At 36.3% G+C, this 13,764-nt stretch overlaps 2 protein-coding genes across 6 annotated transcripts in view; one reads left to right on the forward strand and one right to left on the reverse strand.

Moving 5' to 3' along the window:
- Positions 1–8,195, forward strand: part of LOC126853390 (division abnormally delayed protein) — a 52,297-nt gene extending 44,102 nt beyond the window's left edge. Inside the window, exon 8 of the mRNA XM_050599084.1 lies at positions 348–8,195. Within this exon, the coding sequence (XP_050455041.1) occupies positions 348–454 (107 nt within the window). The 3' untranslated portion in view covers positions 455–8,195. The remainder of the gene's footprint in view (positions 1–347) is intronic.
- Positions 6,861–13,750, reverse strand: LOC126853394 (inositol polyphosphate multikinase-like). 5 transcript variants are annotated; one of them, XM_050599091.1, is made up of 5 exons: positions 13,609–13,750; positions 12,061–12,259; positions 11,175–11,354; positions 10,651–10,911; positions 6,861–10,094 (listed from the first exon to the last, which is right to left on the reverse strand). In XM_050599091.1, exons 2-5 carry the CDS (start codon positions 12,224–12,226, stop codon positions 9,394–9,396), a joined length of 1,308 nt encoding a protein of 435 aa, XP_050455048.1. In that variant the 5' UTR covers positions 12,227–12,259; positions 13,609–13,750; the 3' UTR covers positions 6,861–9,393. The 5 variants fall into 5 exon arrangements, with proteins under 5 accessions (XP_050455048.1, XP_050455049.1, XP_050455052.1 ...); XM_050599092.1 differs by having other exon boundaries at positions 13,555–13,710; XM_050599095.1 differs by having other exon boundaries at positions 12,061–12,213; positions 13,609–13,694.
- Between the last annotated feature and the right edge of the window lie 14 nt (positions 13,751–13,764).

Genomic DNA, 13,764 nt, shown 5'->3' on the forward strand with positions numbered 1-13,764 from the left:
AAGAAATTAATCCTGCTGTTAATCAAAATTTTATTAGATGCGAAAGCGACTGCAATTATATTCTCGGTCAGAATTGCATTATCAAATGAATTCTGTGCCACGTTGCATGGATCACGTTGTACTATTATCCGAGAATATGTGTCGCAGTGAAAACATTTAAATATTTCTAGATAAAGCAAGTGACGTGTAACCCCGGCGGGGAGAGGGCAACTGCGATTGCAAAATTACATAAACAAGGCCATTTCTTATCTAGCTGCAAGTTGTTAAGAAGGCTCCTTTCTTTTCGTCAACCTCGAAAGAATTCCTCCAAAAAGATTGTATGATATTTGCATATTTTTTTATTTCAGATTCATCAACGGAAGTTCCTCTGAGGGAAGACAACGGCGGCGCCAGATCGTCGACGAACTTGCTACCAATCGTCCTCGCTATTGTTTGCGCATCGCTTATCGCTTAATCGGCCATATCGTTGAGACGAGAAGAAGGGATGATTTCAATCCTTCCCCCTCCATAACCAACACGTAGACGAGACGTAGATAAGGAAAGATAGACTAGATCCTTACCGCGATCGGAAAAGATCGTTAGCAGATCGAACCGATTCGTTTCACGCGGGTACTTTTCCGACGTGTACGTCGACGAGGAGAGATTCAATGCCCACCGGAATCGGTATATAACGCACTATTGATAATTTATCGGTGGCGTGTCGGGCATCGAAGCGTACTGTTCCTGCCGGCGATTCCGCGTTGCAAGCACGCGGTGCGGTTTTTCAATGATATATCGATGCGCGGGGAGCGAGGGAGACAGATTGATAAAGGTATAGGAGAGAGAGAGAGGGAGTGAAGAAAAGCCGGCAAAAAACGAAAGGAAATGGGAAGGAGCGACGGGCGAGTCGCGTCTGAGATGCCGCGTTTTGTAAAACGCGATGATAAATCTCGCGATGCTTCCGAGATGAAATTTTTCCGGCAAAAAATTCGCGCTAGTTCCTTATATATAGAAATCCGATACCGTGGAAACTGGAACGTGTAATGTTCTCCTCTGTGGAATTCAAAATTTATGGTCCTAAAATTTAAATAGGATTTTTCTCAAGATTTATATATTCGGGAAGAAACTTGCGGACTTTTTTAAATCCGGATATATTGATTTTAACGATGATGCGAAATATTTATTCGTCCTAGTTGAAGGAAGGGGTCAGCATATTGGTCGTTTCAGTCCCAGAGTATCGAGACAGTGATCGAGAATCGTTAATCGTCACCTAGATCGAGTGGAATGCAGGTCAGTATTCTCTCTATTATTTTCTAAAAGAAATTTATGATTTTATTTTGCGACAGAATTGCACGAACACAAAATTACAATCGTAAACCAAAATTATTAACGAAAAGTATTACATTCGTCGAGGTTACAACAAAATTCTCGTCCTACAAAAAGCTACTGCGATTCGCGTAACGATAATGTCATCAAAGTCAAAAAAGGTATCAAGGATAGGCACACCCATCTTTTTAGAAATACCAAGCACATTTAATATATCTTATCGATCGTCTTTGCGTATACTTTCTCGCGAAACGTCATAGGATAATGTGAGCCTAATCGCGAAAAATCCCCGAGAAAAATTATTCCGTCAAACGGGAGAATTATTCGGGACATGCTAGCGTTACATAAGAATGCATCGATCGCCGGTTCTCCAGGAGGGACAAAACTTCCGATCCGAAGGTCGACGAGTCTGTCCGTTTATCTTTCGCGAGAGGGGCAAAGTATGTCGCGTCGCTCTGAGAAATGGCTTCGAGGAACGTTGTCTCTTCTCTGTTACATTGGCCGTATACTTCGTTAGTTGCAAGTTATAATAAAATTTGCTAACAAGCGCCTAGAAAAGACTGTAATCGCGTAATGGAGGATTCGGGAGAGAGAGAGAGAGAGAGAGCTGATAGTGCGCCGATAACTCTGACGGATAACTGATGACAAACTCCATATTGCCGGCATTACGTAGGGCGGTATTAAACACCACAGAATCGCGAATTGATCTGTTTACTGAAGAATCTAACCAGACGTTTTCATTCGAAGCGGATTATTAATTGTAGAATATTTTATTCGGGATTTACAAATCTCATCTTTTATTAATTACGAAATGTGTATTGAAAAAATTACGCAATTTTTTTTTTTTCTTTTTAAAGAGGCATCGCGCCCTAAATTTTTCTAACACATCCGTTAGATATTTTTTCGAATCTTGATATTATTTATTACAGGATCAAGATTTTTTTCTCCATTTGTATATACATTCTCTTTCGTCTTGCCTTTCTTTTTTTTAAATTTATTTTTTCGAAATCGTGCGAATTATAAAGGACAGATTCGATATATCGATTCACATTCGGTGCCGAATACCAGATATACATATATATACGTGGAAACGAAAGTATTTTACCTTCACTTGCTCCTGTATACGACGTTGACTCGCGCAAGATGTCGTACGCAAATATCCTTGTATTCTCGAGCCAATCGGCCGCGAATCGCGCGCCGACCAAACCAGCTGTCACGTTAATAATAATATAACGTGTGTGCCTCGTGTGTATCTCGCGTGCGCTGTTCTCCGTTTTTCTATAAAGTAGGGAAAAGTGTCTTTTTCGCCCGTTTCGGCGGATGTCATATATTAATGTCGATATATTAATATTAGAAAACGACAAAGGGAGAAGGGGGAAGGGGGGGGGGTGAGGAGGAGGCCATATATTGTCATCCGAATGTCGGTGTGATACGCGCATATATATATATATATATATATATATATATATATATAAACAAATATATACATTATATATATGAAAATTAACTGCCAAAAAATGCCAGTTATACATACACGATCGAGAGCTGATTTTTACTCGAGATGGTGATTATTATTCGCTGCGCGAACCTCGAGATCCCTGTGTATTAGGTGTACTAGTGTGCGATGCGTGTCGTCCTTCCTGCGTGTGCGTATACATCTTCTGTGATTTATCTTTCACTTTTCCTTCCTAGAAAAAGGGGCCTTTTTAACGCAGCAGACACAAATTTGTCGAACAAGATGAAGAAAACGGAAAAAAAATAAAAAAAAGTTACGCGACTCGCTCCCGCTGAAAATATTTTCGAATTTTTTAGTAGATATTGATAGTAATTGTGCCGGAAATTATGTAAATATATATACATTTTAGATCATAATCAGTAGCCTTTCGAAAAGTCGTCGTTATCGTGGATCACTCGACATCTGTGTCAAAATAATATACATACACATTTCTTTTTTATTAATTTTATATGTGTATATATATATTTTTTTTTCTTATTCATTTATTATTATTAATTCATTTACAAGTTGGAGAAAAAATTAATTTTTTACCAACTATTTATATAATTGATAATTTTGTAGCTTTTAATGAGAAATCGAATCAGCCATAAATTTTCTTTATAATTTATAAATTATAAATATTTTTTCACAACATAACATAGAGATATTGATCGCAAAACATCTCGTGACAATAGCGAACAGTATTAAAATTGATGATTGCAGTATTATACATTTATATCGTCCTGCAGAAATGTTCTCAAAAAAGATATCTATTAATATATTCAGAGCTGACATATTAACGAACGCGATCGATCGTTAAATAACGCGCGGTGACGATTTTATTTTCATCCTATGAAAGAGATGTCATAGATATTTTCGCGAATTTCGCCAACATGTTAACTAACTAGAAAATAGGCAACGTGCCAAATTGATTTACCCTCCCTTTTTCCGTTTCTCTCCAATTTTCACGCGCAAATTAACTAGAAATAATTAATAAGAGCATCAATAGTCCTCGTGAATATTGCAACTTTGATATTTTTAATCATGATATTCCATTCGTTACATTTACAAAAGAAATGGAAAATTAAATTTGCACGCAGTCTGATATTTTTATGGCAAACACCTTTAAAAATTTTAAATCTCTCCTTTAGAATTTTTATTGATTTTCACGTTTCTGGAATAATTTTTGCGATTAATTCGACGATAATTCCAGTTTGAGATTGTCGTCGATGATCCACGATCGCGATTCGGGCAATCAATCTCGTTTTTTTTTTTTTAGTACCCAGAGAGCTCCATGACGCAAGATTCTTTCTTGGATCGATATCCTAATCGTTCTTATATAGACGAACATTACGATATTAACTAGCCGTGCTGATTATTAAGATTAAGGATATTATCCCGTGGCGTTTTTCGCGCGCACATCACTCGCACAATTAACTTGATCGGAAAAAGTTGAAAGGGCGAACTATTTCTACTGCGAAATGTATACACGAAACCGAGGAACTTTCCACATTCTCGCGACAAACTTGTGTATGACATTTGAACGGCGGGGTTTGCTTTTTAAATCAATCAGAATGCTTTTGAGAGATGATTGCATATTTTCTAATTATCATATTAATTATATTAAAAAATTATGGTCGTTCATATGACTTTTAAAATTACGAAAAATAATGACTTTATATTCTTATTTTATATTATTTTATATGTTGTAATAGACGATTTAAATTATTTAAAGGTACCATTTACACGTATATATATATATTTTTTTTTTGCGGAGAGAAAAAAAAGTGATTTATTTGCAAGAGGTAAAAATTTTATCGAGTGTTCTGATTCTCTCTCTGATTGATTCTACATAAGGAAGTAAATGGTAGATAGCAACAAACAAGACAACGTTGGCTTCTTGTGAGGTGACGCGAGTCGCGACGCTCCGGCGACGCCGTATTCGTTTTGTATATTTGATTTTCGGATATCTTTGAGGATGAGTGAGTGCCTTTCTGAATATCCCTGGCCGTAGCGTCGCGTCGTCGCTCCTCGGATGAGAGAGAGAAACCTGAATGGCCACCCGCGCGCGAATAAGGGTGCGGAATCGTGCTCTTTCTCAAGCTATATAGTACATGTGTATGTGTGAGAATATATATATATATATATATATATATATATATATATATATATATATAAATGCTTCTCTTCTCCTTTTGTAATTTCTTCCACCGTATCTCGCCTCTTTACGTTCCCGCGTGAGCTCTCCGAAGATATCTAGTGGATTTGCAAACATTTGTCCCAACATTGGGATAAACTGATGGCGAAGGAGCGGATGGTTTGCGAGTCGATGGGAATGAAATTGAAAAAAAAATGCAACCAGATGTGTTTGAATAATTTTGTAGAACGGCAATCTCTCGTCTTTTCGAGTCGGGGTCGACAATGCGGATTTTCACACAGAGTTCGACACTTGAATCCGTTTCACGGTGATCCAATTGGATCATTTATATGCATTGATCGGATGAAGAACGGCCCGTGACGAGCTCTTACGGACACGCCATTGTCCGAGGGATCTCCTTCCTTTCAGAGCGCTAATAAGATCGAAATCCGGTGAGAGGACGAGCCCGCAGCTCGCCAGGCGATCACGTTAGCCGCGCAAAGAGCCTTAATTCAGCGTGGGCCAGACGCGCAATTGTTCGAGTTTACCGTCGTATAATTCGTCGTCAATTTCGTAGTCGGGCCTTTGTCGGGCATATTTCAGGCAGCGCATTCAGATGAATCTGTCAAGTCTCTCTCTCGCGCGCGCGCGCGACTCCCCGTCCTTGCATCCACCAACGTCTTTTCGGTTTTGTTAGACCTTCATTGCTGATATCGGTGTTTCGCGTGCTGCACGATCTCGACGATACAGGTATCAATTTGTCGTCGGCACGAACGATAATGTGTTTCGAGGAATTCGGACGGCGCGGCGCGAATTATTTTACGTCTCAATGTTATCTTATTTCCAGGGTTGGTAAGTTAATTTTTTTTTCTTTTTTTCTTTTTTTTTTTTTTAACGAAGTTTAAAGTTAAAAGTTAATTAAGTTTGCGTTAAAAGTTACTTGAAAATTGACTCGGTTAAAGTGAAGAAATTATTATTATTATTATTATTAACTTATTAAAATTAAATGTTAACAGCGAATCGATACATCCGACAAATTGTGCAACAAATGAAATATTCGCGTTACAATCAATCATTTTCACACAATTTTAATAAATTGAAGAATCTTAATTTGTATAAAAGAAAAAAAATTAATAAGGCAACGTTAAGGCATTTAAAAATAACTGGTTTAAGTTAACATGTTAACGCGTAAACACGTTAAAAAGTAACTAAGTTAAGTTAAAAGTTATTAACTTTTCAATTTTTTAACTTAACTTTTAACTTATTCAACCCCCTCCTCATTTCATATCATTATCCCAATATCGTCGAGATAACAATCACGCTAATGTTTGATTCGAAAAAATGTACATTGACACGTTTACTTAAAATTACGTGTTAAAGATCACTTAAGTCATTAGCGTAATCAGATAATGGGAGTTTATAAGACTGATCATGTGCGTGGGGAGTAATGTCGGTGATACGGGCTTTAATTTAATGGCTAATTTAATGATAATGATCCGCTCTTTCGCCATCAAAATTCGCGAGATTGTCGTAGCGAGAGAATAAGAGGAAGGACGCAAATGATCGGGTGTTCTAGAGAAAAGGAGTTACGATGCAAGAAAATAGAAATGAGAATGAAAGAGAGAAAGTGAGAGAGAAAGAGAGCGAAAAGGAAGGGAAATGCGATAAATCGATTTGTAAATACATAACGAATGTCTGCTGTATTTATATAGTTATATACGTTAAAAATATCGACCTAAATGAGAGCGAGAGAGAGAGAGAGAGAGAGAGTAGCAGCTAATAAAGCAACTAAAGTAATTATCGACGAAATAACCGTTAATTATAATGTTAAAGCGAGTCTAATTATATATATTATGAATATGCGTAAAGGAAACATATGCGAAGATGCGAACGCGGAAGGAAACTCGAGTGATCGATAAGGAGTTCTTTTTTTTTTTTCTTTTTTCTTTTTTCTTTTTGCCATCAATGCGCGTATCGCATCTCTCGTTGTTATTGCCATTTGCCTCGTATAGCGAAGCGGTTTGTCCCCTTATCAAGGTTTTCTTCGTTTATCTTGTGAGAGCGAATGCGAGGAACGAGACGCGAACAGAATACACGAATAAACTTATAATCGTTCGATCGAATCGCTTTGTAATTACCTATATAATTAGTGAGAGAGAATGCGTATGTGAGTTTGTGTCTACGTGGAAGAGAAACGAAGAGAGAGAGAGAGAGAGAGAGTGCTTGTGTTTCGATTACATTATATAACAATTATTAGTCTAGCATATCTGATGCATATTTTATCGTACATACTAACAAGATCCGTTGTTTTTTAACGGAATTATTGCGTTACACACTTAGCTATTTAATGCGTCTTGCAATATTTATTGTTGCGCCTTGCGTTTACTATGTGATATAGGGCTACTTATATTATTATCTCGTTATTGTCGCTCGTTCTTGTTTCATTATCTAATTGCGCGCGAAGCACAGCGCGCGTTTTCCGACGTCGTCGGCAAAAAGAAAGGAAACCAGCTGTTCACGTTGCTCTGTCGATCCGTTTATTACACTTTGTTTAATTACAATCATCTGATTATAACTCATTGATAACGTTAATTATACATGCATACGCAGCCGCGATTGTAATCAATTGAGTTTTTTTTAATGTGACGATTTCGCTGCTATCAGTTTATAATAAAAATAACTTTGCCTATTATTTTGGATTTTAAATTCTGCTAATAAGTCGATATTTTTTATCGCTAAAATTATCAAACTAACAAAATTCAAGCTGTGAAAGTAATTCCCTTTACCACCCCTTCCTCTACCCTTAAAGAAACAATTTCGATTCGTAGTTAAGACAAGCGAAAATGCAGTGTACATCAGATAGTTTCAATCAGACGCAGTTCTCGATTAAATCACTAACCCGAATTGAACGAGAAAGCGTTAGCAAAGTGATCGTAAAGTAAAAAGAAGATGTAGCAGAGAGGGAGAAGAATGCGAACGATGATCGTGAGCAATCTATATATGTATATAGATGTGTCTGCGCGTACATTCGTGTGTCTGTATGCGCATTCTTATATATACATACACCTACACACGCATGCGTACAGGAACATGACTTGCTCGTGCGCGTTATTATAAGTGTTATACGAGAGATTAAACAAATTATTATTAATTATTATCGCGATTGATTCGGTCGCAACGGCGCGCATGTCAATTGGCGACGATCTGTAAAAACTGTTTACGAGTGAATGGCGAATAAAATATTATACAACAACGAGAGCTTCTGTCTGTATGCTTGGCGCATCCCGGTAAGACGCGCGCGCGTGCGCATGTGAAAACATCTGTAGATAAATAACAGATAAAATAATCAGAAATTATTATCAATTATTAAGTTTTGTGATTATTAAGAGGACAGTGGATAATCATTTTATATTGATGATAAAATCATAAGAATATAATAATTATTACTGATTAAATTATCGTTGAACAAAGTAATCGCATAATGTTACTTATACAGAATATCAAATTGCAAGTAATTATATTAATATGACGGCTGTAATATTTTTTAAGTACATATACAGTAACTAAGAAAGAATTCTTATTGTCTGTCACAGATTTTCCATTTTATTACCGTGGAAATCAATAGAAGCGTTCAATAATTCATTCACTTTATGTCGTAATGATTTATTGCTGGTGTTATACTTACAATAATTTCTGCATTTTCAAGTAACATGCGTACAATATAAATATCTGTGACATGGCAAAATCAATAGTAAAGTAACACCAATTTTAAAGAATCTTTTGCCGTTGCAGGAGTGTTCATAAAGTACGACTTATCGTCGTCATAGTATGAACGTACTTGAACGATGAGATGTACTCTATTTCTCTTTTGAATTTAAAAAACCATATTTTTTTTTCATGTATACGATAAATATGAAGAAACTCGAGTACGAAATTCTTAGATACTTTATACAATGTGTAAGTTTTTTTTGGCAAAGTACAAAAGTCTTAATTATTGTATTCTAGAGAAGACATTCTCCTTGGAATCTGTTTAGATTCTGATCGAGTTAGTCTGATTGGGTTACATTAAATTGACTCTCTAAATTGGCCAGAAGTCTTTTTACGATACTTGGTTTCTGTATCGAGTGATTCTTGCTGAAATCTGACCTTCGAGAGAAATACATCGCCGCAAGTTCATATAAAAATTGCTATCTTCTGAGTATTTTACCTGTTTACATTCGATAAACTCTCATGTTTCTTCAGATTTCAATACTTCTTTCTCCTAAAAGCTCAGTAGCTTTGCTCGGTGAACAGCGTCCTCTCAGCCTGACGATTGCCGTTGTCAGAAGTCTTGGCGCTCTCCATCAATCCGATAATAAGGCCGACACATCGTCAATTCTACTCTCAGCTGAATTAATCTCCGTTCACTTCCGGGAACATCATCGCGAATAATACATTATTCTTTGATAAGGAAACTTTATTGCGCGGTAGTTGGGCAAGAATTGTCTTGCTCGCGTTTTCGAACACGCTTGATGAACGTATTTAAAAGGTTGATCAAGTTTTCGATACCTTCCAAATAATTTAAATCCAAATCGGAGTTGTCCGCGGGGAAGACATGTGTAAAGTCGATCATGTTTACTTTGACCCAATTGCACTTGTTTTCTATGTTGTGATTATCATTAATCGTGACGTTATTCGTGCATGGAAGCGAAAATTGGCTCGGACAGGATTGACAAAGACGATTCATCTTAAAATCTGGACTATAAAATTCGCTTCGATTCAATATCTGTTCGTCCATTATCGGCACGGCTTCGCTGAGACTTACGCTTCTTTTGAGTATTGATTTACTTCTCTGCGCCTCTATCCAATTTCTCTTCGTTCCTGCGTTGGAAATCAACGCGATTTGCTCGGATGCGTTTGTGCCTGAAATGGTACGACTCGTCGACGGAGAGGAGGCAGACTTATCTCTGGAGTGCATTTGATTGTTGGAATTTTCATTATTAAGACATTGCCGTAATTTTTGAGCGTCGTAGGCGACCAGAAGTGAACTGGAGTAGAAGCGATATTTTCGCTGCATGCGGAAAAGCAGCACAATTCTTCCCAGGAATGACAGGAGTTCGAAGATCAACTGTCGACAGGCTGGCCTCTCAGGTGTTATGTTCAAGAAAGTTTTCAGTGCTGCGTGGGGACAAGAAGAAGATTTTTAACGCGGTTTTGAAAGATATAAAACTTAACGAAATCTTATCACTAAGTCATAGAACATGTCGCAAAGATTTTTCTTTTCGTTAATGCGCTCAAGCTAATCTCTAATTTGCTATTGGCTCTAGAACATTGACGTGGAATTGTTATCGTTTGATATATGATTTAACGCATACAATAACAAACAAAAACGCGCACAATTATTTCAAATTTTTAAGAAGATATAACGAAATTGCTAATAAGTCCTATCAAGGTTCTAGAGTTAAAATTCATTCCATTGATATTTGCAAATGGGAAAGTACACTAATTTTGATTTCCGATCGATCACCAGTGAGTTAAGGGACTTAGCCTTAGCCATGCTCGAATCGGAGGCGGACAACGTGCTATCTCGGTTATTTAAGAAAACTCACTACTCCCTATGTCCTGAAATAAACTTTTAGTATTCGTAAATCTTGGATTCATTTGCATCGAATGACAGTTATTCTTTTTTTTTCTTATCGACTTTGTATGTCTCCTAAAACTCTAAAGCAGATACCTTCTACGACGCCCTTGGCATCAAGTTTCTTGCCATAATCTCTGTCAAATTTTTTTAATCGTCCAGTGGAGAGACAATATACTTGAAAACCGGTTATACAAAAACCATAAGCACGCTTCGATTCGGCATACTTGAGTTCTTCCGTTGCCCTCTTCTCTGGCGTGGCTAAAGGATCCCACGTGCGACGGCCAATCTTGATATCCATCACACATGGCTCTGCCATGCCCTCCGTGATATCCCTAAGCTTGAGAAACTTCGTACCTATTATCAAACAAATTGATTAGTAACGCGATTGGATGTATGTAGACATCAAGATAGAGAAATAAGTGACCAATTAATATTATATTTGTAAATTTTAATTAATTCTTATATTACAATTACAATTAGGGTATATAATATAATAAGTTTTATATATAATAAGTATATAACAAGTTTTTTATATTATTTATATTATATACATTAACATTGTTTTACTTTAATCATAAAGATATTATATCATGTTTGGATTATAGAAAAATTCTTACGTTTGTTAAAGACTCGCAGTTCTGTCGTGCCAAAATAACATGGAACGAATTTTTTTAGTTGTACTATCGTGGGATCATGGGAATTCTTCAGGTTCTCGTAGAATGCAATTTCTCTTTCCCCGAGGATCATTTTAGTCGCTGGTTTCAATACATATCCAGTCTGTCTGCATACCAACATGCCTGCGGAAACATACACAATCCTTCATAAATTTATCTAATACACATAAACAACTATTAATATATACTATCGATAAATGTGTGATACATTCGCACATTTACACACATTTGGCTTTGTATAAAATATTAATAAAATATTAATTCTATACATTTTTCTTTTACGATCAACATTGGAAAGAAAAAATGCTTTTCTGCTTGTGCTTCAGATGAATGGATGATTAAAAGTACCATATAAATTAACCTTAGTACACATTTTTTAATGCAGTACATACAAAAACATTTGTAAGATAAAGGATTAGAAATGAAAAATCGCATTAGAGCAGCACTCAAGAGCAAATAAATTAGCCATCTATATTCAGAAAATATACAGAAAATTCTAAATTTTTATATTTAAATATTATTTGATATAATTTGTATATTTATCTTCCATTACTTTATGTATATTTCTATAAAAAAGAAAGGAGGGAAAATTATTTTAATTACTTTTTATATTTTAAATTTAAACAAAGAATCTAAATTTTAATTTTAACATTGAGAATAAAGAACTTATCATTTCTTAATAACTTGCATTAATTTTATTATAAATTTTGAACTTTACGTTATATAATTATAACTAATGATTCCCTTTCAAAAATATATTTAATTAACTAATTTACAATGTAATTTAAAATATCTTGATAAAAATAAAAACTTTACCGATTGCACTTACCAATAGTATGCCTATCACCGTCGAAGGGATGACCGGCCATCTGACATTCCAGGGGATTCAGTCCATCGGGAAACATACACCCGGGCGATTCTGGAGAGGTCGTACTGTCCCATTCCACATGCGGCAGCTTATCGAGATGGCTCTCATCTGATTCTAGGGTCGTCATAATTAATAGCTGAAGATGCGGCAACAATTATCTCTGCAATTAAACAGTCGCGCGTTTCTCGTAGATCATGTCGGGGAAATCGATGCACTTTCATTACACGCAGATTTCGACATCATAAATAATTTAGCAAAAAAAAAAAAATTAAATTTCGCATTTGTTAATATATTTTTTCCTTTACCGTAAGGGATATAAATAAATTAATTATGAAATAAATTAGTAAATAAATTATTTTGACATAAAATAAAAATTTTGATATAAAGAGAGAAAGAGAGGGAAACTCGATGATCAATGTGAGATTTTTTATACATTGCAGCATACATATATAAAAATTGTATTCATTCGAAATTAACACGGTTTCGATTATCGGATTTTGTACACATATTCAAATACACTTTCGCGCGAAATTTTCACCGCGCTGTCACTCGGAACACAGCTGTTTGCCGTCTTTAATCACTCCGTTCTGTAAATTTATTCTTTTTCCTCTATCTTTCCGCTATCTCTTTATCTATTCTCTCTTACCGATTTTTTATCCCAATATAAATTCTGAGTCGGCAATTATCGCGAAAGATAAACGTATCGGTGACTTCAAATAGCAACGAACGGTCATACAATGAATCTCACACATCGCGTATTTTTGTATTATATTGTGTATTCACTGCGGATGCGCTTTGCCTTTCAAAATTGTTTTATATGTATATATATATATATATATATATATATATATATATATATATATATCACATATATCATATAAATCGTAAATATTTTGTTTCACGTTCGAAGGCGACGCCGGTTTAATTTACGCGCTCTTACGTGCCGGCGATACACCATGACGTTTACGTTTCTCTGTTGAAAAACAATTCTCGTCGAGTCGAATTGTTGACATATGAAATGCGCTAGATTGTGAGTGATGATTGTTCGCCGACAAAGCCGAGATAAATGTCACGAGATAAGCTTGGCCGTATCGCGAATATAACTCCGAAGACTCGCGAATGTCCTCGAATTTTTAAAATAAATCGCGCGCGTAAATCCTGAAATTAGCTGCTTTATAAAAAAAAAAAAAAAATGAGTCGCGTCTAACCTTACTCCGCTTCTTTCTCCCTCGCTCTCTCTCTCTCTCTCTCTCTCTCTCTCTCTCTCTCTTTCTCTTTCACGCTCTATCTCGCGCGTGCACGTTTCGCGTGAAAATAACAAAAGATCGATATATTAACTGTACACACATATTTTCTTTCTTTCTCTCTCTCTTTTAGAGTCGGTTATTCGCCCGACCTTACGCGCGCGCAATTATAACCTATACAGCAAAAAGCGATGATAACGCGAAAACGCACGGTGATCACACATAGATGATGGGGCGCATCTTCTTTCTCGATAAGCAAAAATACCGTTCTCTAAATCGACTACGTTTGCCAAAGTTTCCGTTGCGTTGCGTCCGTCCACCCTCGTCACGATACCATTCCGTTGTACATGCTTTCACCGCCGTCAGAGCGCTCTGCTACGTACACAGCATAGGCCATAAACTATGACTACATTGACACGTC

This window comes from Cataglyphis hispanica, chromosome 12 (genome assembly GCF_021464435.1).
Source record: "Cataglyphis hispanica isolate Lineage 1 chromosome 12, ULB_Chis1_1.0, whole genome shotgun sequence".
In the NCBI taxonomy this organism is placed as follows: Eukaryota; Metazoa; Arthropoda; class Insecta; order Hymenoptera; family Formicidae; genus Cataglyphis; species Cataglyphis hispanica.